The following is a 23,880-nucleotide window of genomic DNA, read 5'->3' as shown; positions in this document are numbered from 1 at the left end:
TTGAATCGAGTTTTCTTTGTCAGTAACTGTCAAAAAATCTGGTTTATCTAAGAGAATTGCACAGTTCTTAAAAGTTGAACAAATAATTCCAGTTGCAGTATGTGGTATCGCATTACAGATGTGCTGTGGTTGGACTGAAGACTGAGTGCTATCATTTGTCATTCATTACTTATTTTCAGCATTACCAGCTGAAACTGGGCGATATTTTCTGCTTAAGGTTAGACTTCCTCAGATCACTCGTCATTATCATTCAGGCTGTTCTCCCACTTTACATAACCTTCAGTGCTCCGCTGTAGAAGTTTGAAACGTGACGCTAACAGACTGCTGCAAAGCCACGTGTGTATTTTGAATGTGTACTGCCATTTTCCCAGTTATCACCTCTTTTCCAGGCTGCTTCCATGCATCTGAATCAGGCTTATTATCACAAGCTTACGGCATGGAATTTTTTTTTTATATTAGTTTTTCAAAACATTTTACAAATTAAAAACCCCAAATCCCAATGAGGAACATTAATACAGTGCAAAATTAAGCATACAAGACAATATGCTACAAAGGAAGAGAATCTGACAAAAAAGCACCTAAATTGAAGACAAGTAAACTTAGTATCCTCCCCAAGCCCCACAACACAAAAAAAAACCAACTCCAGACCAACCACAACACAATATAGAGAGTATAAATCAGGACAATCAAACCCCCAGACTGTGAATACACTTAGCAACAGAGGATAATAATGCCTACTACCAGAAAAAAAAGGAAGCTGAAAGCAAGGGACCGAAAAGAAAAAAACCCCTAGTCAAGAGGAAGGTTATGAAAGTACTCGATAAAAGGTCCTCAGACCTTATGGAACTTTAGATCCGACTTAAGAACTGAATAATGAATTTTTTCGAGGTCCAAGCAGGCCATAATGTCGTTAAGCCATTGCGCATGAGTGGGCGGGGCAACATCTCTATCTAAGGAGGATCAAGCGTCTAGCCAGGAGAGAGGCAAAGGATAATATTCGGCATTTGGTCGGACCCAGACGTAAATCTGTCTCGCCCCAAAAACCGAACAGAGCAATTAAGGGGTTTGGTTCTAGGTGCTGATTCAGAATACATGATAACGTAGTGAAGACATCTTTCCAGAATTTCTCCAAGCTAGGACAGAACCAGTACATATGGATGAGAGAGGCTCCGCCCCTCTTGCATTTATCACAGAGCGGACTAATGCTAGGGTAGAATCGAGATAGTTTAGATTTAGACATATAGGCTCTATGAACAATCTTAAACTGTAAAAGGCAATGGCGAGCACAAAGAGAGGTTGAGTTAACCGATTTGAGAACTGAGTCCCAGCTCTCCTCGGATAAGGAGATATTTAAATCCTGCTCCCAAGCCATTTTAATTTTATCCACAGGGGCCCGTCGTAAGGCTGCTAGTTTATCTCGGATAATTGATATTAAACCTTTACCTAGTGGATTAATGGAAAGAAATAGGTCCATAGCATTTTTCGCAGGCATTTCAGGAAAGTTAGGAATTAAAGGAGCAATAAAGTGTCGGATTTGGAGATATCTGAAAAAAATGAGCGTTAGGCAGATTGAACTTAACAGAGAGCTGCTGAAAAGAAGCGAAGCGATTATCAATGAAAAGATCTTCAAAATGTCTAATGCCCTTCCTATACCAAACATGGAATGCTGAATCGTACGTAGTAGGTAAAAAAAGGTGATTATGTGTGACAGGGCTAGAAACGGAAAACCCCTGGAAACCATAGCATTTCCTGAACTGAGCCCATATACGCAAAGTGTGTCTAACCAGAGGATTAGCTATTGATCTGGGCAGACTACTAGGGAGTGCAGAGCCAAGAAGTGCAGAGATAGATAATTACGGCATGGAATTTGCTGTTTTGTGGCAGCACCATAGAACCATACATAAACTATACTAGAAGTTACAATAAGAAATAGATTTTAAAAATTAAGTAGTACAAAAAGAGAGAGAAATAATGAGGTAGTGTTCATGGGTTCATTAATCTTTCAGAAACCTGATGGCAGAGGGGAAAGAACTGTTTTAAAAATGTTAAGTGTGTACCTTCAGGTTCCTGTATGTTGCAAAATACAGTACCACTTTGGATTCACAATATCATCTTCCATTAATCCCAATAATTCCCATCCCATGGCCAAGTGGTTTCTAAAATGAGACAGATAAAAATTAACACTGGGAATTCTCTTGGAAAGAGTGATCACTTATGATTGACAAACACGAGGAAATCTGCCGATGCTGGAAATTCAAACAACACACACAAAATGCCGGTGGAACGCAGCAGGCCAGGCAGCATCTATAGTGAGAAGCACTACTGACGTTTCGGGCGGAGACCCTTCGTCAGGACTAACTGAATTTCCCCTCTCCCTCCTACTTTCAAATCTCTTACTATCTTTCCTTTCAGTTAGTCCTGACGAAGGGTCTCGGCCCGAAACGTCGACTGTGCTTCTCCCTATAGATGTTGCCTGGCCTGCTGTGTTCCACCAGCATTTTGTGTGTGTCACTTATGATTGAATTTCTTCTATAAATGGAGGGCACAGTAGTTCAATTTAATGCCAGTTTATCATGCCTAGACAAGGGAGACTGTAACGAGTTGAGGAAGGAGTTACCCTAGATTTGATGGAATAGTGGAAGACTGGCAAAGAGATTTTATATTCCAATTAAAAGCAAGGACAGCAATGATGGGAAGAGCCAGTGCTAGATCACTAAGGAAATAACGGAAGTCATCAAACAGAAAGCTTGTGCATACAAAGTTGCCGTGAGTAGAAGGAAACTGGAAGCTGGGAAAACTTTAAGGAGCAACAAAGAATCACTAAGCAAGCAAAAAGGAAAGATAAGATAGATTATGACGGTAAACACAAAGTACACTGCAGATGCTGTGGTCAGATCAACACGTGCAAACACGTCCTGACGAAGGGTCTCAGCCCAAAACGTTGACTGCTCATTTCAACGGATGCTGCCCGACCTGCACCTAGATTATGAGGGTAAACTATCAGAAAATATTTTAAAAAGGTTAAAATTTTTATAATTATATAAAGTAGAAAAGGGAGGCTAAAATGAATGTAGGTCCCTTGGAAGATGAGAAGAGGAAATTAATATCTGGTAATACGGAAATGGATGAGGCCTTGAACAACTACTTTATGTTGATCTTCATAGTAGAGAACTCATCTAACTAGCTAAAGGAAGATGTTATGGATGTGATGGGAGGTGAGGACCTTGATACAATCTCTATCATTAAGAAGCTAGCGCTAAGCAAACTAGTGGGCCTAAACATAGACAAGACCATTGGTCCCGATGGAATGCATGTCAAGGTACCGAAAGAAATGATGTAAATATAGTAGAGGCATTTGTTATACTTTATTAGAATTATTTTTTTTGGAATTTTTTTTATTGAAGTTCATCGTCAAACATTTCCATAAGATGTATTTCAGATATTGTACAATTATATCATATAGTCATATTTGCCACAAATCTCCACATAATATTTACTTATAGAACGGAGAGGAAAGAAAGAACAAGCCAAAGGAGAAAACTAAGTACAAGTAGGGAGTGATCCTTTTTTTTTTACAATATATTAATTGATTTGTGAGAATAAAATCAGGCCTATGAGGCATTATGTATTTAAACCATTTTTCCCAGTATGAATCAAATTGTTCCAGCTTATGATTAACAGATGCTGTTATCTTCTCCATTTTGTAAATGTCCATTGTAATTTCCATCCATGCGTTTAAAGTTGGGCTCTCCTGTGATAACCATCTCCTGGTAAGAGTCTTTGTACCAGCCACCAGCAGTATATTCATTAAATATTTATCTCTTTTCAACCATTCTTGAGGTATATTCCCAAAATATGTGGTCTTACTAAGGGTATTTCAGATTTAAAGATACTTTATTAGAATTCTTTAGATTCTGGGAAAGTACCACTGGATTGGAAGACAGCAAATATTGTGCCATTTTTTTAAAAAAGGAAGTAGGCAAAAAGACAGGTAACTATAAGCCAGTTAGATAGATAGAAAAATACTTTATTGATCCCAAAGGAAATTACAGTGTCACTGTAGCATTACAAGTGCACGGATATACAAATATTAGGAGAGAAATAAGAAAGAATAAAAAATAAGTTACCTCAAACAGTCTAACAGGACGGTGTCATCACTTCCCCGGCCATAGGTTGAATCATTATAGAGCCTAATGGCCGAGGGTAAGAGTAACCTCATATAGCGCTCTTTGGAGCAGCGCAGTTGTCTTAGTCCGTTACTAAAAGTGCTCCTCTGTTCAGCCAAGGTGGAATGCAGAGGGTGAGAAACATTGTCCAGAATTGCCAGGATTTTCTGTAGGGTCCTTTATTCTACTGCACCTCCAGTTAGTTTAAAGTCTGTAGTCTGGAAAACTTGAAGCTATCATTAAGGAAGAAATAGTAAGACATCTGGACATCAGGCTGGATTCACAAAGGGCAGTCCTGTTTGACAAACCTACTAGAATTCTTTAAGGATATAATGAGCACAGTGGACAGAGGGGAACAGGTGGATGATGTATACTTGGATTTCCAGAAGGCTTTCGATAAGGTGCTGCATAAAACACTTATCCATGAGATAAGGATGCAGAGAGGTGGGGAGGGGTAACGTATTAGCATGGCTAGAGGAAGAGAGTTGGAATAAATGAGTGTTTTGCTGGTTGGCAGTCAGTGGTGAACAGAGTGCGGCAGAGTCGGTGCTGGGCCCACAGCTATGATTTGGATGAGGGGGCCAAGAATAGTGTATCTGAGTTAGCTCAATGGCACTAAATAGAGTGGTTTAAAAAAAACTGAAGAGGATGCGGAGAGTCTGCAGAGAAATAAGGCCGGGTTAAGTGAGTGGTCAGGGGTTTGGCAGATGGAATACAAAGTTACCCGCTTTGGAAGGAAAAGTAGAAGATCAGATCATTCTGTAAGTGGTGTAAGAATGCGGCATGCTCTTGCGCAGAGGGACTTGGGAATGATTGAACATGAATCACAGAAGATTGGCTTGCAGATGCAACAGGTTATCAAGAAGGCAAATGGAACGTTGGTCTTCATTTTGAGTGGAATTGAATTTAAGAGCAGGAAGGTTAATCTGCAACTCTGCAGGGTTTGAGGCTGTGCCTGGAGTACTTGTGTGCTTTTCTGGCCTCCTTACTTGAGAAAAGATTACTGGCTTTAGAGGCAGTGCAGAGGCGGTTCACCAGGTTGATTCCAGAGTTGAGGGAGTGAGCCTAGGAGGAGAGATTGAGTCACCTGGGTCTATCTGAATTTCAGAAGAGAGAGGATTTCGTAGAAACATAAAATTATGAAAGGGATTGATAAGAGAGAGGTAGGAAGGTTGTTTCCACTGGTAGGTGAGACTAGAACTTAGGGGACCTAGCCTCAAGATTTGGGGGAGTAGATTTAAGAAGATGAGTTGAAACTGCTTTTTCAGAGAGTTGGAATCTGTGACATTCTCTGCCCAGGAAACAGTAGATGCTACCTCATTAGATATACTTAACACACAGATGAATAGATTTTCGCATAGTAGGGGATTGTGGTAAAAAGGAAGTAGGTGGACCTGAGTCCACAACTAGATCATTCATGGTCAGCGGAGCAGGTATGATAGATCAGATGGCCTAGTGCTGCTCCTATTCCTTATGTTCTTCTGTTAAAAGTGTTCCTTCTGTTTCTCCCATTGCAGCTACTGACAAATCACTATGACAGGTGTTGGAAATACTACTGCCTTCCATCTGGATGGGCAAATTATGGTGTCACCTCTGAAGAAGAGCTCCATCTGACTCGGAAGCTCTTTTGGGGAATCTTTGAGTCAGTGTCTCAGAAGGTATGCTCACTGAAAGGACCATAAAAGTAACTGAACTATCTTTATGAATTGGTGCATCAACATTTCCATCTTAAATAACATAGTTTATGTCAAGGTAAAAAGTGTGTTTGTACTGGGGAATGAAATTCTTCTCCAGAAATTTTCTGCTTTGAGTTTTCACAGTGCATGTGGGGAGCAAAATCTCTGTGGTATCCTGCTCCAATAATGTGTTTTATTCAGCCTTGGAGTGTGTGCTTACCAGATGATGAAAGTCAGCAAATATTTCAAGTGCAGAGGAAGGCATAAGTGTGCCCAGTCCTACCCTTTGAGTAAGGAACATTGAACCAATGTCCTGTAGTCAACATTGCTAAGGTCCGCAATAGATCTCTGCTTTATTTGAGACCAGATCAACCAGGAATGAAGCTCAATATCTGCTTTGGCCCTTTTTCGCTCACTTGGCCATTGATGCAATATTGTGAAAAATGGCAGGTATTAGGACTATTCACTCAAGAAGGACGTAATCACTTTGTTGGAGTATTACAGTGTGGGCTGCTGTATACCGATTAATTTTTGAGTTGGAATTATAACTTGTACATGACTGTTACGCCCACTAACAAAGAATTTTCTAATAATCTCTCTGTGATCAATTGCCACAAACTCCCTGGTTGAATTTTTCTGTAATCACTGAGCTCAGTTCGTTACTGGGACTGGTTGAGCACATCGGATAAAGAAGCAAACACGAGGAAATCTGCAGATGCTGGAAATTCAAACAACAACACACACAAAATGCTGGTGGAACACAGCAGGCCAGGCAGCATCTATAGGGAGAAGCGCTGTCGATGTTTCGGGCGGAGACCCTTCTCTCTCTCCCTCTGGTGTTTCCCCCCCCCCCCTTTCTTTCTCCCGAGGCCTCCCGTCTGATGCACCCTCAATAACTCACTCTGAGACGTAAGAAGCGAGATATCGGCTTTTATTGACTGGAAGAATGAACAACACTACGTCCTGGAGAATGAGGCCGGTCTCAAGCCTCAATCGCCTTTATACAGGGGTCTGTGGGAGGAGCCACAGGAGCAGTCCAGACAGGTATATGTAGTTCACCACACCGTCCCATGATCCTTTCCCTTCTCCAGCTCTGTATCACTTTTGCCAATCACCTTTCCAGCTCTTAGCTTCATCCCACCCCCTCCGGTCTTCTCCTATCATTTCGCATTTCCCCCTCCCCCCACTACTTTCAAATCTCTTACTATCTTTCCTTTCGGTTAGTCCTGACGAAGGGTCTCGGCCCGAAACGTCGACAGCGCTTCTCCCTATAGATGCTGCCTGGCCTGCTGTGTTCCACCAGCATTTTGTGTGTGTTGTTGTCGGATGAAGAAGGTTAGTTTTTGCAGTTAATGAAGACTTTCATATCAATCACCTTGTATCCCCGATTATATTCCATTTCCTGCCTCTCGCACAAGGTCATTTCCTCTTACTCGCTTGCTTCATCACTTCTTCCCCAAGTAGCTATGCTCTTACCATGTTTCAGGGAACTGACCATGAGCTCTAGAGCCTATTTAATCTGCTTTATCTAGGACTCAACAATACTGAATACTCATGTCTGTTAACAGTTTTATAGAATGCCATTATATACAATTGAGTGTTTGTACTGATGTTGTCGAAATATAAATACATTTATTGCATGTGTTTTACAGAAACATGATTCTGACTTGTTCAAGATAGTCATGCAGTGCCTCTGTGCAATAGCTGGTGCACTCCCACCCGATTATGTTGATGCCAGCTATTCCTCCAAGGTCGAGAAGAAAGCTTCAGTGGATGCAGAAGGCAACTTTGACCCAAAGCCTGTGGATACAATGAAGTATGCATCGTTCATTTATTTATTTATTGACAAGGAGCACAGAACGTGCCCTTCTGGCCCCTCAAGCCATGCTGTCTAGCAATCCCCCAGTATAATCCTAGCCTAATCGCGAAACAATTTACAATGGCAAATTAACCTACCAACCAGTACGTCTGCCTGTGGGAGGGAACCGGAGTACCAGGGAGAACATACAAACTCCTTAAAGGCAGTGACGGGAATTGAACCTGGGTCGCTGGTACTGTAAAGCGTTATGCTAACCACCATGCCACACTGTGCCACCCCCATTGCTAGATTAGATTGTTCTAATCTTCTCAGTTTACTTTACTTTACTTTATTGTCACCAATTGATACTAGAGCGTACAATCATCACAGCGATATTTCATTCTGCACTTCGCGCTCCCTGAAGTACAAATCGAAGTAAATATAATAAAATTTTAAATTATAAATCATAATTAGAAAATAGAAAAGGGAAAGTAAGGTAGTGCAAGTCAGGTCTGGATATTTGGAAGGTACGGCCCAGATCCGGGTCAGGATCCGTTCAGCAGTCTTATAACAGTTGGAAAGAAGTTGTTCCCAAATCTAGCCGAACGAGTCTTCAAGCTCCTGAACCTTCTCCCGGAGGGAAGAGGGACAAAAAGTGTGCTGGCTGGGTGGGTCGTGTCCTTGATTACCCTGGCAGCACTGCTCCGACAGCATGCGGTGTAAAGTGAGTCCAAGGATGGAAGATTGGTTTGTGTGATGTGCTGGGCTATATTCACGATCTTCTGTAGCTTCTTCCAGTCTTGGACAGGACAACTTCCATACCAGGTTGTGATGCACCCTAGAAGAATGCTTCCTACAGTGCATCTATAAAAATTAGTGAGGGTTTTAGGGGACAGGCCAAATTTAGACTCTAGTGAACGGTTTGGTGAACCACAATAAAACTGATAATCTGGCACGCTCGGGATTTTGGTGATGCTGGGCTAGCACGTTTTCCAGACATTTGAATGTTACTCTTTTAATACCCAGCACATCTTTATTTCACTTATCAATGCATTTTCTACTCAGCTAGGCAGTTGAAAAGGAGCACAGCTAACAGGACCGCGGTCAAGTTAGGGAGGGTGAGGGAAGGGAGCGCAAGAGTTGAGGCCACAGTAAATCAGAAGTCAGTGCAGGAACCAGAACCACAGTGAGTCAGAATGGAGCTCGGAAACTGAGGCATCAATGAGTGAACCAGGGCCCCAGCCAGTGGAAGGGAGCCCAGTAAACATTACCTGGTGAGCTCGTTGCTGAACCATCAGGATTACCAATCAGTTGGATGGTGAATTATCAGAGCTTTATTGTATAATTTGTTACTTGAATATTCCAATAATAGATTATTGTGGTCATTAAAGGAGGGCAGCATGTTTGCGTGTGTGTGTATCTGTTACTTAACTGTCATGTTGACTTTCCCAACTGCCAAGAAGTTTGTTTCAACATGACCCCTGAGTCTGTTTGTGGGCAGCACTGCAGTGGTATGCAGGAATTGAAAGGGTGCTCTTCGTCAGTGCAGTCACCTGATAAAGCAGTCATGTATTTTCCGAATTCGCTGTTCAGACTTTTTACACTTCTCTACGTTGTATTCCATCTGCCACTTCCTTACCCATTCTCCTAATCTGTCCAAATCCTTCTGCAGACTTCCTGCTTCCTCAGATACATATGTCTTTGTATCATCCACAAACTTGACCATAAGGCCATCAACTCTTATCATCCAAATCATTGACATTGAATTGAATTGACTTTATTTCTTACATCCTTCACATACATGAGGAGTAAAAACCTTTACGTTACGTCTCCGTCTAAATGTGCATTTAATGTGAAAAGAAGCAGTACCAACACTGACCCCTACAGAACACCACTAGTCACCAGCAGCCAATCACAAAAGCCCCCCTTTATGACTCTGCCAGTCAGCCAATCTCTGTCCTTGCTGGTATCTTTTCAGTAAGACTGTTTAGCAGCCTTGTGTGTGACACCTTGTCAAAGCCATTCTGAAAATCCAAGTAGCATCACTAACTCTCCTTTTTCTATCCAATCCAGTAACTTCCCTGTCATTGATGTAAGACTCACTGGCCTATAGTGTCTCAGATTATTCTTATTTCTCCTCTTAAATAATGGAATAACTTTAGCAGCTCAGCAGTCCTCCAAGACCTTGGCTGTGACTAGAAAGGACATGAAGATATTGATCAAGGCCCCAGCAATCTCATATCTTACCTCTCCCAATAACCTGTGAAATATCCCATCAGGTCCTGGGACCATCTTAATGTTCTGTCAGAGACCCAGCATCACCTCCTTTATAATCTTGAAATGCCTTATCTTTCTTGGTAAATACCGATACAAAGTACTCATTTAGGATATTGTCTACGTTTTTCCAACTTTTTCCTTGAGTGGTTCTACCCTCTCCTTAGTTATGCTTTTGCTCTTGATGTATGCATAGAGTACCTTGGGATTCTCTTTCATCTTACTTGCCTGGTTCTCCTAATTCCTTTCTAGAGTTCTTTACTGACTTCTTTATTACCCTCAAATGCTCTTTTTGATTTTTAGCTTCCTAAACATTACACACACTGCATTTATCTTCTCAAGATCCAAGGTCCCCATACCTTGCCATTCTTGTGCTTTCTTTGTACTAGAACATACTGTACTCGGTACAGTTACAGAAAGCGGTGGGTGCTTAGAGAGTGCTGCTAGGTGAGGTAGTAAAACAGGTACATTAACAGATACAACACACACAAAATGCTGGCGGAGCACAGCAGGCCAGGCAGCATCGATAGGGAGAAGCACTGTCGACGTTTCGGGCCGAGACCCTCTTTAAATTCACAGTAACAGATATATCTTTGAGAAGCATTTAATGCAGACATACAAACAGGCTGGGAACAGAATGATAAGGACTATGTACAGGCTGAAGGGAATTGGTTAGATTAGCGTCATGATCAGCATAGACAGTAGGCCAAAGGGCTTGTTCTATGTTCTGTGTTCAGCTCTTTATGGTCTGTGCATTCTAATAAGATGATCATCATAAAATTGCAATTCAACCAAGGTTTTGCCCACTCTATTTTAGCTTTGCAAGTATGTCCCAATTATTTTAAGAATTTTTAAATGATAATTACAAAACACTTTAATCGAAATTGCTCAATATGTATCAACTAAAAATTAGCAAGAGATAGTGTCATCTATGAATGAGGCACTAAAAGCAGGGTAGTCTCGAAAAATAGCAAAGTCTAACTATAGATAATAGATAAGGAAGGTTGTTTTTTACACAGAGTGGACCAGTAGATTTATCTGCATATGTGAATCAATGTTTGATAATATTTGATTTTTACAGTGTGATAATTCCTGAAAAATTGGACCCCATCATCAACAAATATGCAGAGTATACTCATGACAAGTGGGCTTTTGAGAAGGTATGATATTTCAACTGCTTTCAATTTCTTAATTTGTTTTACTATAGGAATGCAGTGTCTTCAACCAGATGCTTGTGTAACATCAAAACTCTAATCTACATGAAGCAGTAGTTACGTGGATCATTTTACAATCAAACCACTGCAACATGTTTAGTTGATCATGTTTCTGTAATTTCCCTGCCAGTTTAAAATTCAGACTTTCTTCCAGTACTTCTAATGTGTTCACAGCAAAGAAAGTACAGCCGAGATCAAAGTCAAACTAAAACTCGTTCCTCACTGTTGAGCGTGAATGGGAAATATGCCAGGAGTTTAACAACTGCCCTTTATTGTCAGTTTCACACCCAAAAACCAGTTCCCTAGAATGTCCAAAAACCGTAAATACTGAATTATCAGAGCGGTATTTTCAAGTAGTACGTTTGCATAAAGGTACTACTTGAAAATACCGCTCTGATAATTCAGTATTTACGGTTTTTGGACATTCTAGAATGTTGCTTGCTGGAACGAAGCAGGAGTTAGAGGTTCTGGTGTCTAATGTGTTCCCCTCCCAATATCTAACATAGTCTATCACCGCACTCAGGACTAGCTGAAGCTAATTTTATGGATTCATATATTGACCCGTGCAAATTACTGAGCACCGAGCAGAGGCCTAGACTCTGCTCGTCCTGTGTCCCATGCCCGCGTCGCTGGCGTTTGAGTTTATACCCCACTGTCCCCATTTTGTTCTTTTTAAATCTGATATTTTGCCAGAGGAAATGCTGTTGTCAGAGATTCGTGTTCAGATTGATTCCCAGTGGTACTTTAAACAGCCCGGGAGGATGTACACTGTCCCTCCTTGGAGCTGCGGGAAATCAGTGAAGCCATGAGACCCAAGTGATCAGCGTTCCATAACGGGAACAAGAGAAGCTGGAATAGATCATGGGGAACAAAGTAAAAAGCTGGCCTCTGCAGTCCTGGTTACTTTACTTCATTGTCACCAAACAATTGATACTAGAGCGTACTATCATCAGAGTGATATTTGATTCTGCGCTTCACGCTCCCTGAAGTACAAATCGAAGTAAATATAATAAAAATTTAAATTATAAATCATAATTAGAAAATAGAAAAGGGAAAGTAAGGTAGTGCAAGTCAGGTCCGGATATTTGGAAGGTACGGCCCAGATCCGGGTCAGGATCCGTTCAGCAGTCTTATCACAGTTGGAAAGAAGCTGTTCCCAAATCTAGCCGAACGAGTCTTCAAGCTCCTGAACCTTCTCCCGGAGGGAAGAGGGACAAAAAGTGTGTTGGCTGGGTGGGTCGTGTCCTTGATTACCCTGGCAGCACTGCTCCAACAGCGTGCGGTGTAAAGTGAGTCCAAGGATGGAAGATTGGTTTGTGTGATTTGCTGGGCTGTGTTCACGATCTTCTGCAGCTTCTTCCGGTGTTGGACAGGACAACTTCCATACCAGGTTGTGATGCACCTTAGAAGAATGCTTTCTACAGTGCATCTATAAAAATTAGTGAGGGTTTTAGGGGACAGGCCAAATTTCTTCTGTTTTCTCAGGAAGTAAAGGCGCTGGTGGGCCTTCTTGGCAGTGGACTGTGCTTGGTTAGACCAAGTCAGGTCATTTGTGATATTCACACCGAGGAACTTAAAGCTTTTGACCTGTTCCACCTGCGCACCACCGATGTAGGTGGGGTCGTGCGGTCCGCTACTCCTTCTGAAGTCAACAACCAATTCCTTCGTCTTGCTGACGTTGAGGGATGGGTTATTGTCTTCGCACCATGCCACCAGGTTCTTAATTTCCTCTCTGTACTCAGACTCATCATTACCCAAGATACGGCCTACAATTGTGGTGTCATCAGCAAACTGGTATATTGAGTTTGATGGAAACTTGGCTACACAATCATGGGTGTACAGTGAGTACAGCAGGGGGCTGAGTACTATTTGCTCCTAGCCACATACAGCAGCTCCCACGACCTCCTTGCTCCTTTTGAGACAGTGTCTGATACACTTTTTAAAATGGCGAGAAATTGCAGTCCATGAAAATAAATCTTAAGTGCATGGAAATTCGATTCCATAGCATTTGTTTTTGTTTGTTGTTTTGCAATTGAAAACTGATTTTCCTGGAAGAGGAGCATTATGTGCCATTAAAACTTCTGCCAGAATCCTTCCTGTCGTGAGTTACTGGAATGTGATTTCCGCACCATAGAAACATGGTGGCATTCCTGTATCAGACCATAAGACATGGGAGCAGAATTAGGCCGTTCAGCCCTTTGAGTCCGCTTCGCCATTTCATCATGGCCGACCCTGGATCCCATTCAACCCCATACACCTGCTGTCTCACGATGTCCCTTGATGCCCCGACCAATATGATCTTTTTTTGGAACTTTGCAGGAACTTGTACGATATTAAGCTGTAGGCATTATTGGACGCTCTCAGGGTAACATATTTTCCACAGTGCAAAACCAGCCCGTCCTGCTGGAGAATAGGTACAATAATGGAATCCTTGCCTTTGCTATCCCACTCCCAAAGTCCCCACCGACTGTAACACAGCCAGTCATGCAAATTCTCTGCTAATCTCTGATACCCTAGCGTCTGGTCCTTACAAATTATGACCAGTGCCAAAACGTTTCCTACGTCTTCTCCACTCACTTTATCTAACTACAACCCCATGACTTAGCACCAGTTTCGGAAAGTCCTGATCCCCTCTCACATCACTCACTCAGCATTTGCTGTGAAGTCTCCAATCCATTGCTCCACCACTCTAGCCATAGGCGCAACTAGGCATGCGTGTCTTGCTGCCAGCTCGACTTCTGAGATCGGGATAGTGTTGCTTGTGGAAGAGAGGTATAAAGGTTGACCAGTTTTCCATCAGATCCAGACGAGTTCCACCCTAGCGAGAAGTTGGTATGAGGTAAGGTGCAATATTGCAGCAACAAAGACTGAAAAAAATTATCAGTCGTCGAGTCATGGTGTAATGAAGGAGCCATTAAGCCAGACTCGTCCATGCCAAACAAGTTGTCCATGTATTTCTCTACCTCATAGAGAAATACCTCATAGCGTCATAGGAAGTCATTCCTGCCTGTGGCCATCAAACTTTACAAATCCTCCCTCGGAGCGTCAGACACTCTGAGCCAATAGGCTAGTCCTGGACTTAATTCCACTTGGCGTAATTTGCTTATTATTATTTAATTATTTCTGGTTTTATTTTGCTATATTTCTACTCTATTCTTGGTTGGTGCAATTTCCCTGGGGATCAATAAAGTATGTCTGTCTGTCTGTCTCTAATGGTAACCTTTCCTAACTTTGTACTGTACAAGTGCCTTTTAAATGTGGAAATTAATTGTTGCAGGCAGTTGTAGCTCTAGTCTCTCCCAGTTGGAGTCCAACAGGCTTCAGCCGTCAGCCGGTGCTGCATGGGGCTTCTCCCTGTATCTCTCCTGGATTTATTGTATGATGGAGATCACACCGTGTGTCTGGATGGGCAGAATCTGCAATCAATTCTGCACTGTAAACCCAATGTTTTTTTTTATTAGATTCAAAACAACTGGAGTTACGGTGAAGTTATTGATGAAGAGGCCCGAACTCACCCTTGGCTGAGGCCGTACAAAACATTCTCTGAAAAGGTATAAAAGTTACTCGATTGATCTCTGATCACGTAAATGCCTTCACCAGTATAAACACTCATAATAAGTACCATTGTTGATTAATTTTAACCTTAGTAAGTTTCAGGGCTGCAACTTTTAAGCTATTACCTTGTTTCCAGGACCGAGAAATCTATAGATGGCCAATCAAAGAATCCCTGAAGGCGATGATTGCTTGGGAGTGGACAATTGAAAAAGCTGGCGAGGGAGTGGACAAAAGTGAGAAAGGAGAGAAGAAGGCTCGCAAGATTTCACAATCTGCCCAGGTTATTAACATCTTATTCGGTTAAAACGGTCTGATGAGATATTGGATATTTGATATGACTTCAGTTAAAATGGTCTGAGTTTGATATGGCTCAGTTTGCAGCAGTATTTAACCTCACAGATTGTAGTGTATATGCTTCAGTGAACTTTTATCCTATGTTCTTTCATTATAATACAGAAAACTTTCAATAAAGAGGTCATTCAGCCTTTTGTGCCTGTACAAATTGGAAACATAGAAACATAGAAAATAGGTGCAGGAGTAGGCCATTTGGCCCTTTGAACCTGCACCGCCATTCAGTATGATCATGGCTGATCATCCAACTCAGAACCCTGTACCTGCTTTCTCTCCATACCCCCTGATCCCTTTAGCCACAAGGGCCATATCTAACTTCCTCTTAAATATAGCCAATGAACCGGCCTCAACTGTTTCCTGTGGCAGAGAATTCCACAGATTCACCACTCTCTGTGTGAAGAAGTTTCTCCTCATCTCGGTCCTAAAAGGCTTCCCCTTTATCCTTAAACTGTGACCTAGATGTATAGGAAAAAGATGTATAACCTACTCCCACCATCCAGGACAAGTTCCATTGTCCTGAAACCTCATGAAATACGCATCAAAGTACATTTTGAATGCAAAGTATGCCTTCAGAACTCCAGGGCACCGGAATTCCCTTTGGCCAGCTGAGGAAAAAACTGGTCAAAGGTCAATGCCGCAAACCAGGCATCAAGCTGAAGGTGCACAGAACAGCAGTGATCCTTTGTGCTTCAAAGATATGGATAATCTGTAGTAGTGGAGAAATATCACTACCACAGTCTGCACAAAATCCTCCAAACCCTTTGGAAGGATTGATAGAACATGGAACAGTACAGCACAGGAGCAGGCCATTCAGCCCACAGTGTTGTGTTGAACCAGCTAAAAAGCAAATCAAAAACACCAAACACTTAACCCTCCTACCTACACCATGCCCATATCACTCATCTTCCTCACATCCAGGTGCCTATCCAAATATCTCTTAAAAGCCTCTAATGCATTTGCCTCCGCCACCATACCAGGCATCCACCACTCTGAGTAAAAAATGTACCCCTCACACCCCCCTCCCCCTCCATTGAACCTACCTCCTCTCACCTTCAGTGCATGCTCTTTGGTATTAGACATTTCGATCCTGGGAAGCAGATACTCCCTGTCTACTCTATCTATGGCTCTCATAATCTTGAAGACCTCTAATAGATCCTCCCTCAGCCTCTGGCACTCCAGAGGAAAACGACCTAAGTTTATGCAGCTTCTCATGACCGTACGTGCCCTCTAAACCAGAGGCATCCTGGAAAACCTCTCCTGCACCCTCTCCAAGGCCTCAACGTCCTTGTTATGGTGGGATGACCAGAACTGTACACAATACTCCAGATGTGGTCTGACCAGAGATTTATAAAGCTGCAACGTAACCTCTTGACTTTTGAACTCAATGCCCCGACTAATAAAAGCAAGCATTCCATAAACCTTCTTAACCACCCTATCGACCAGTGAGCCATTTTCAAGGAGCTATGAACTTGGATCCCAAGATCTCTCTGCTCAGCAGCACTGTTAACAATCTTGCCCTTAACAGTGTACAGACTACGTGTATTTGCCCTACCAAGGTGCAACACCTCACATTTAGATAGATAGATAGATACTTTATTCATCCCCATGGGGAAATTCAACTTTTTTCCAATGTCCCATACACTTGTTGTAGCAAAACTAATTACATACAATACTTAACTCAGTAAAAAATAAGATATATATCTAAATCACTATCTCAAAAAGCATTAATAATAGCTTTTAAAAAGTTCTTCAGTCCTGGCGGTAGAATTGTAAAGCCTAATGGCATTGGGGAGTATTGACCTCTTCATCCTGTCTGAGGAGCATTGCATCGATAGTAACCTGTCGCTGAAACTGCTTCTCTGTCTCTGGATGGTGCTATGTAGAGGAATTTCTCTGCCCATATCTGCAACTAGTGTATCTTAATGTATAAGAGCTGGGAATTGTATGAAATAGCGGTGATGGAGAAGTGTGTGATTTCTGGTGGCTACAGGACAGGAAGGATCTTATTTGTACTGGAAAGGGTGCAGAGCTGTTCCACAAAGATATCGCCTGGGGAGGAGCATTTCAATTATGGCTAGCCTGGGTTTATTTTCCTTGGAGTGGAGGAGGCTGAAGGGCAGCCTGACAGAGATATACAAAATTATGATGGACGTAGATAGTAAGAAACTTTTCCCCCCGACAAAGGTGACAAACATTTGTTTATAGATTTAGGAGACAAAGAGGAGGTGGTTTACCGAAGGCTTGTGGAAGAACATTTGGCACCCAGGGTTGTTTGAAATCTAGTGGATGGTGAAGGCAGAGACTCTCATAGCATTTAGAAAGCATCTCATGAACACTTAAATTGCCATGGCATAGAAAGCTATGGACCAAGTGTAAAAAAAAATGAGGTTGCTATCAATGGATACTTGGTGACTTTCATGGACTCATTGGACTGAAGGGTGTTTCTCAGTGCTCTGTAACTCCATGGCCCGACATTCACTTAAAATGGAATAGGAGCACTCAGGAAGGCACTGAGTACCTTGAATCTGTTTGATGGAAACATGAGGAGGCCATGTAGAAGTAGTGGAAGGAACCCACATCACAAGCAATTCTCCCACCCTCATAGTCAAACACCACCTTTGATTGAATAAGTTCAGCAGGATTTTAGTCTTACTATGCTGTTAGTCATTATCTTTTTGGATTCTGCTTTACCCTTCCCTAATTTCTCTTGCAGGTGGTCTACGACCCCAGTCATGGTTACAATCCACAGCCACCAGAACTGTTGAACATGACCTTGTCTCGCGAATTGCAGGTACATAGGCTGGCTTGTTTCTGCTTATTAATTCCTTATTTTTAGTAGAATGTAACCAGCCAGTTTACTTTTTAACTGTTCAGAAGCTGGATTTTTATTGATCGCAGAGAGCTTGGGCAAAATTGCAAACTCAACTGCAGATTGTGTCAAATAGAGTTATAAGATGATGATGATGAATGTTAATTGGCTGTCGTAACTTCTGCCAAATCACTTGTACCCCAAAGTCTTTAAGAATTTGCTTCAGATTGTTTAAAGCTTGATTTGCAGCCTCTGACAGAAGCAAGAGAGGTACTTGCTGAGCCTTGGTTGATGTGGCTGAGTAGATTATCCATATGCAGAAATAAATTTCAAGTTCAAAACTCTAAGTAAATTTATTATCAAAGTACGTATATAATCACCATATACAACCCTGAGAACAGCATTCCGAACCAAATTGCATCCTCCAATCTGAACCCCAGAGCAGCCAGGAGTAGGCCCAAAGTCTCATTTATCAGTTCATCATACTAACAGGCACAGAGCACAGCAGCTGGAGCAGTCTTCGTTGCCTCAGAGCCATGGAGAGAGAGGAGTGACCATTATGAAGAGTGAGCAAAATGGGCTCTCGCCTTGGATCCCAGTACTCTGTCCTTTTAGTCTATCTGGGCCGGCATTTAAATTGACCAAACAACGAATAGCGAAAGGCTCCGGCGCCCTCGAGAGAGGAGTGAGCAGTGCGGAGAGCGGGTGAAATCAGCTTTCGCCTCCGATCTGGGCCGGCATTTAAATTGTTTAAACAGCAAATCTAGCACTAGGACCCAGCTACAGTGAATGGCTCCGGGCCTAGACCACGCCGCCCAGCGACTCGTTCTGGGCCCAGATTTTGCCGCCCAGCCTGAAGCTGCTCTCAAGCTCTTCAAATCAGCTCGGTGCACAGATCCAACCTTGCACCCGGGCCAGTTATAATAATTATTATAATAATAATAATAATAAATAGTCTAGAAGTTCCTAGAATTGAGAAATGAGCATGCTTGGCTAGGCCCACACCTCAAGTTTTACCAGCTTGAGCTCAGAAATAAAAAGAATAATAATAATAATAAGATCATAACATTTTAGAAAACACTATGTATACTTTAATGCACTTAGATTATCAGTACCTAGGACAGAAAAAGGAAGAGGAATAGTGGACATTAAAATAAATTATACAACAGTTAGATAAAATTTCTAAGGACATATTTTCATCAACAAAAACAGGATTCAGCACTCCAATGAGCATATGCAATTCTGATAAGAAGTACTCACCACTAAATGTAAATGAAAGCACGACCCAGAAAAAAGAAGAAATTATCACAACAGGAGAAAAAGTTAACTAATGGAAGATCATGGACGACATCCCCACGATCTGAGCGGAATAGATGTCGACAAGAAGCGTCGAACACCTGGCTCAGAGTTGGAGATCTCTTACCAGAAACAGACGGGTTCCTTGTGGTAATACAGGACCAGGGGGTTAACATAAAAAAAATCAAAAATATATAATAAAAGACCAACAAATTCAAAATGATAGGTGCAGAAAATGCCAGGAGAAACCAGAAACAATCCAACGCATTACAGGATCCTGTAGCAGTTTAACTCAAACTGATTACTTACACCATCAATAGGCAAGCATCATTCACCAAAATCTTGCTTTAAAATACAAACTCTTAAAAGAAACCATACCTTACTATAAATACAAGGTCAATCCAGTTTTAGAGTCAGAATCCTACAAATTACATTACGACAGACCCATTATTACAAATAGGACGATCCATAGTAACTATCAGGATATAATATTTGAGGATAAACAAACAAGAACAACCTAATTAGTAAATACAGCCATTCCAAACATACACAACATACAGAAATCAATAATGAAAAGCAACAGAGATATGCTGAATTAATAGAGGAAAATGGAACGTGAACAGGGTATACATTGTCCCAATAGTAATACCTACAATAGTCCTTGAAAGTGAGAAATCAGTACAAAAAAAGTGTTTTGTTATGTTTGATTATGTCATGTTGTTGAAGTTTGACAAATGTAGGAATTTTGTACAGTATCCAGTTTTCCACATTCTTCACTATTATCCTTTCTAAGGTCTGGTTAAGCAGACATAATGGCTCATATCAGTTCTTTAAAAAGTTAAATTTTGACTGTTGCCTAAATGCACCCTGTATTTTGCAGTCAATGGCTGAGCAACTTGCTGAAAACTACCACAACACTTGGGGTCGTAAGAAGAAGCTGGAACTACAGGCCAAAGGTTTGATTATGTTATCAGTCATGTACTACAATGTACTAAAATATCTTTCATAGATGGTGCATGTTCTATCACAGCAGCATCAATGTGGTTTTGTTACTGTTTAATAAGATATTTGCATTATGCGGTATCTTCCACATTACATTCAAGACTTTATCTTGAACATATAAATATTACAACTCATACATAAAGGTTGGGAAAATCCTCAGCTCAACTTCAACCCCCACATGTTGCTATACAGTTCAAAGTTGATCTGACCTGAAGGAAAACAATATTGCACAAATTTAATGTCCATGGTATAATCCGACTGGTGCCCTCATAGCACCTTGTCCAGTACAGGGGTTCCCAAACTGGGGTCCACGGACCCCTCTGTTAATGGTAGGGACACAAGGCATGAAAAAAAAGGCTGGGAACCCCTGGTCTAGTATAAAACTCTTCCAAATAATATCAGCAGTAGTTCAAGAGGTAACATTCACTTCTAGTAAGACTTAACATCCCTCTGGTTGTGATACTTCTTATTCACTTAAAATTCAAGCAAATTTTAGTAACCCTGTTTTCCTGAAACAGTGCTGTCAAAAGACCACCATTCCAATGCTAATAACTGTGACCGGCGGCAACTCTCAAATACAGTTTCATATTGGCAATATTAACTAGCTTTGTGACAGTCACTCACAACTTCCCAAACTCAGAACCGTTCCAGATTGCTTCTGCTAATCACTGTCACATCTCATACCGCTGTCTTGGTGGGGTCATCCACACTCCATACTCTGGGAGAGGAGACTTCATCAACTTTTCATTTACTTCACCAACCCCCAGAAGCAGATTGCTGATATAACCCTGAAGTACAGGCATTCATGTTTTTACAGGGTTCTCTCTGGCGACATGCTGGTGAATGCACTCTTTACTGCTTTTGATTCCCTCATTACCTTTGTCTAATCCTCAGTGTGTGTTCCTCGCTGATTTTATATATATATAGATATATATATTGTTTTTAATCCTTATGTCATCCTTATTTATGGCCTCCTCTACTGCCAAGATGAGGCCACCATCAAGTAGGATAAGCAACACCTTATATTCCTTCTGGGTAGCCTCCAATCTGATAGCATGAATATTGATTTCTCTTTCTGATAAACAAATTCCCCACCCCCCCTTCCCCACTCTAACTTTTACCTCTTCTCACCTGCCTATCACCTCTTCCTTCCCTTTCCCCTTTTGGTCCACTCTCCTCTCCGATCAGATTCCTTCCTCTCCAGCCCCTGGCCTTTCCCACCCACCTGGCTTAACCCATCACTTTCTAGCTAACCTTCTCCTCCCCCCAACTTTGAATTCTGCCATCATTAGACAATATACAATGGATGATAGGTGCAGGAATAGGCCATTCGGCCCTTTGATCCAGCACTGCCATTCACTGTGATCATGGCTGATCATCCACAATCAGTACCCCGTTCCTGCCCTCTCCCCATATCCCTTGACTCCGCTATCTTTAAGAGCTCTATCTAAGTCTTTCTTGAAAGCATCCAGAGAATTGGCCTCCACTGCCTTCTGAGGCAGATCCACAACTCTCTGGGTGAAAAAGTTTTTCCTGAACTCCGTTCTAAATGGCCTACCCCTTATTCTTAAACTGTGGCCTCTGGTTCTGGACTCCCCCAACATTGGAAACATGTTTCCTGCCTCTAGTGTGTCCAATCTCTTAATAATCTTATATGTTTCAATCAGATCCCCTCTCATTCTTCTAAATTTGAGTGTATACAAGCCCAGTCTCTCCAATCTTTCAACATATGACAGTCCCGCCATCCCAGGAATCAACCTCGTGAACCTACGCTGCACTCCCTCAATAGCAAGAATGTCCTTCCTCAAATTTGGAGCCCAAAACTGAACACAATACTCCAGGTGTGGTCTCACCAGGGCCCTGTAAAACTGCAGAAGGAGCTCTTTGCTCCTATGCTCAACTCCCCTTGTTATGAAGGCCAACATGCCATTAGCTTTCTTCACTGCCTGCTGTACCTGCATGCATACTTTCAGTGACTGATGAACTAGATCTTGTCGTACTTCCCCTTTTCCTAACTTGATACCATTCAGATAGTAATCTGCCTTCCTGTTCTTGCAACCAAAGTGGATAACCTCACATTTATCCATATTAAACTGCATCTGCCATGCATCTGCCCACTCACCCAACCTGTCCAAGTCACTGTGCATTCTCCTAACATCCTCCTCATATTTCACACTGCCACCCAGCTTTGTGTCATCTGCAAATTTGCTAATGTTACTTTTAATCCCTTCATCTAAATCATTGATGTATATTGTAAATAGCTGCGGTCCCAGCACCGAGCCTTGTGGTACCCCACTAGTCACTGCCTGCCATTCTGAAAAGGACCCGTTAATCCCTACACTTTGTTTCCTGTCTGCCAACCAATTTTCTATCCATGTTAGTACCCTACCCCCAATACCATGTGCTTTAATTTTGCCCATTAATGTCCTATATGGGACCTTATCAAAGGCTTTCTGAAAGTCCAGGTACACTACATCCACTGGCTCTCCCTTGTCCATTTTCATAGTTACATCCTCAAAAAATACCAGAAGATTAGTCAAGCATGATTTCCCCTTCGTAAATCCATGCTGACTTGGACCGATCCTGTTACTGCTATCCAAATGTGCCGCTATTTCATCTTTTATAATTGACTCCAGCATCTTTCCCACTACTGATGTCAGGCTAACTCGTCTATAATTCCCTGTTTTCTCTCTCCCTCCTTTCTTAAAAAGTGGGATAACATTAGCTATCCTCCAATCCTCAGGAACTGATCCTGAATCTATAGAACATTGGAAAATGATTACCAATGCATCCATGCTTTCTAGAGCCACCTCCTTAAGTACCCTGGGATGCAGACCATCAGGCCCTGGGGATTTATCAGCCTTCAGTTCCATCAGTTTACCCAACACCATTTTCTGCCTAATGTGAATTTCCTTCAGTTCCTCCGTACCCTAGGTCCTCTGGCCACTATTACATCTGGGAGATTGTCTGTGTCTTCCCTAGTGAAGACAGATCCAAAGTACCTGTTCAACTCGTCTGCCATTTCCTTGTTCCCCATAATAAATTCTCCCTTTTCTGCCTTCAAGGGCCCAACTTCGGTCTTAACTAATTTTTTCCTCTTCACATACCTACAGAAGCTTTTACTATCCTCCTTTATATTCTTGGCTAGCTTACCTTCGTAGCTTATCTTTTCTCCCTGTATCATCCCACCCCTCCCAGTCCTGAAGAAGGGTCTTGGCCCCAAATGTCGACAATCTATTCATTTCCATAGACGCTGCCTGACCTGCTGAGTTCCTCCAGCGTTTTTTGCGTGATCCTCATTTATTTTCTCTTTTCCATTGTTTTCTTATATTCCACGTATCCTTTTCCTTCTGATGCAACCCAACTTTTGTAACTGTTTCCCAACAAAAATCCATTCCAGATCGTTTTCTCTAGAAGAATGCTAAGAAACTTGATTACATGAGAATTCAGGTCATCCACAACTACTTCAGCTGATATGAATGGGAGGGAGGTTTGGAAGCAGGAATCCAAACACAGTTGTTAAAAATATTGGCTCTGTGCTTAAGGAAACTCCTCCGAGAGGATCACAGCCTTGGAGTAGGGTGTGGAAGCTTGCGTGTCTTAATGATCCGGGGAGCTACGTTAGCTAGAGTCAGGGCCTAGTGTTTTGGCTCGTGGTAGGGTCACCCATGCCAAACCGGTGAAAGGGTAAAGGCCAGACTAAGAGCGATCCGCCGGTCCTCCAAGTTTTGGGGGTACA

At 42.0% G+C, this 23,880-nt stretch overlaps 1 protein-coding gene across 6 annotated transcripts in view; it reads left to right on the top strand.

Annotated features, from left to right (window-relative positions):
• The window catches only part of LOC140716481 (ryanodine receptor 1-like), a 560,721-nt gene that overhangs the window by 292,707 nt on the left and 244,134 nt on the right, over nucleotides 1–23,880 (top strand). For all 6 annotated transcript variants that reach the window (XM_073029249.1, XM_073029247.1, XM_073029248.1 and 3 more), the window contains 7 exons: nucleotides 5,684–5,824; nucleotides 7,495–7,658; nucleotides 10,996–11,074; nucleotides 14,590–14,679; nucleotides 14,820–14,963; nucleotides 17,748–17,825; nucleotides 20,020–20,095. In XM_073029249.1, coding sequence (XP_072885350.1) covers nucleotides 5,684–5,824; nucleotides 7,495–7,658; nucleotides 10,996–11,074; nucleotides 14,590–14,679; nucleotides 14,820–14,963; nucleotides 17,748–17,825; nucleotides 20,020–20,095 — 772 coding nt within the window. The remainder of the gene's footprint in view (nucleotides 1–5,683; nucleotides 5,825–7,494; nucleotides 7,659–10,995; nucleotides 11,075–14,589; nucleotides 14,680–14,819; nucleotides 14,964–17,747; nucleotides 17,826–20,019; nucleotides 20,096–23,880) is intronic.

Source organism: Hemitrygon akajei, chromosome 25, assembly GCF_048418815.1.
Source record: "Hemitrygon akajei chromosome 25, sHemAka1.3, whole genome shotgun sequence".
Lineage (NCBI taxonomy): Eukaryota > Metazoa > Chordata > Chondrichthyes > Myliobatiformes > Dasyatidae > Hemitrygon > Hemitrygon akajei.
Note: the sequence above shows the minus strand (reverse complement) of the source record. Positions and strands in the feature narration are given on the sequence as shown.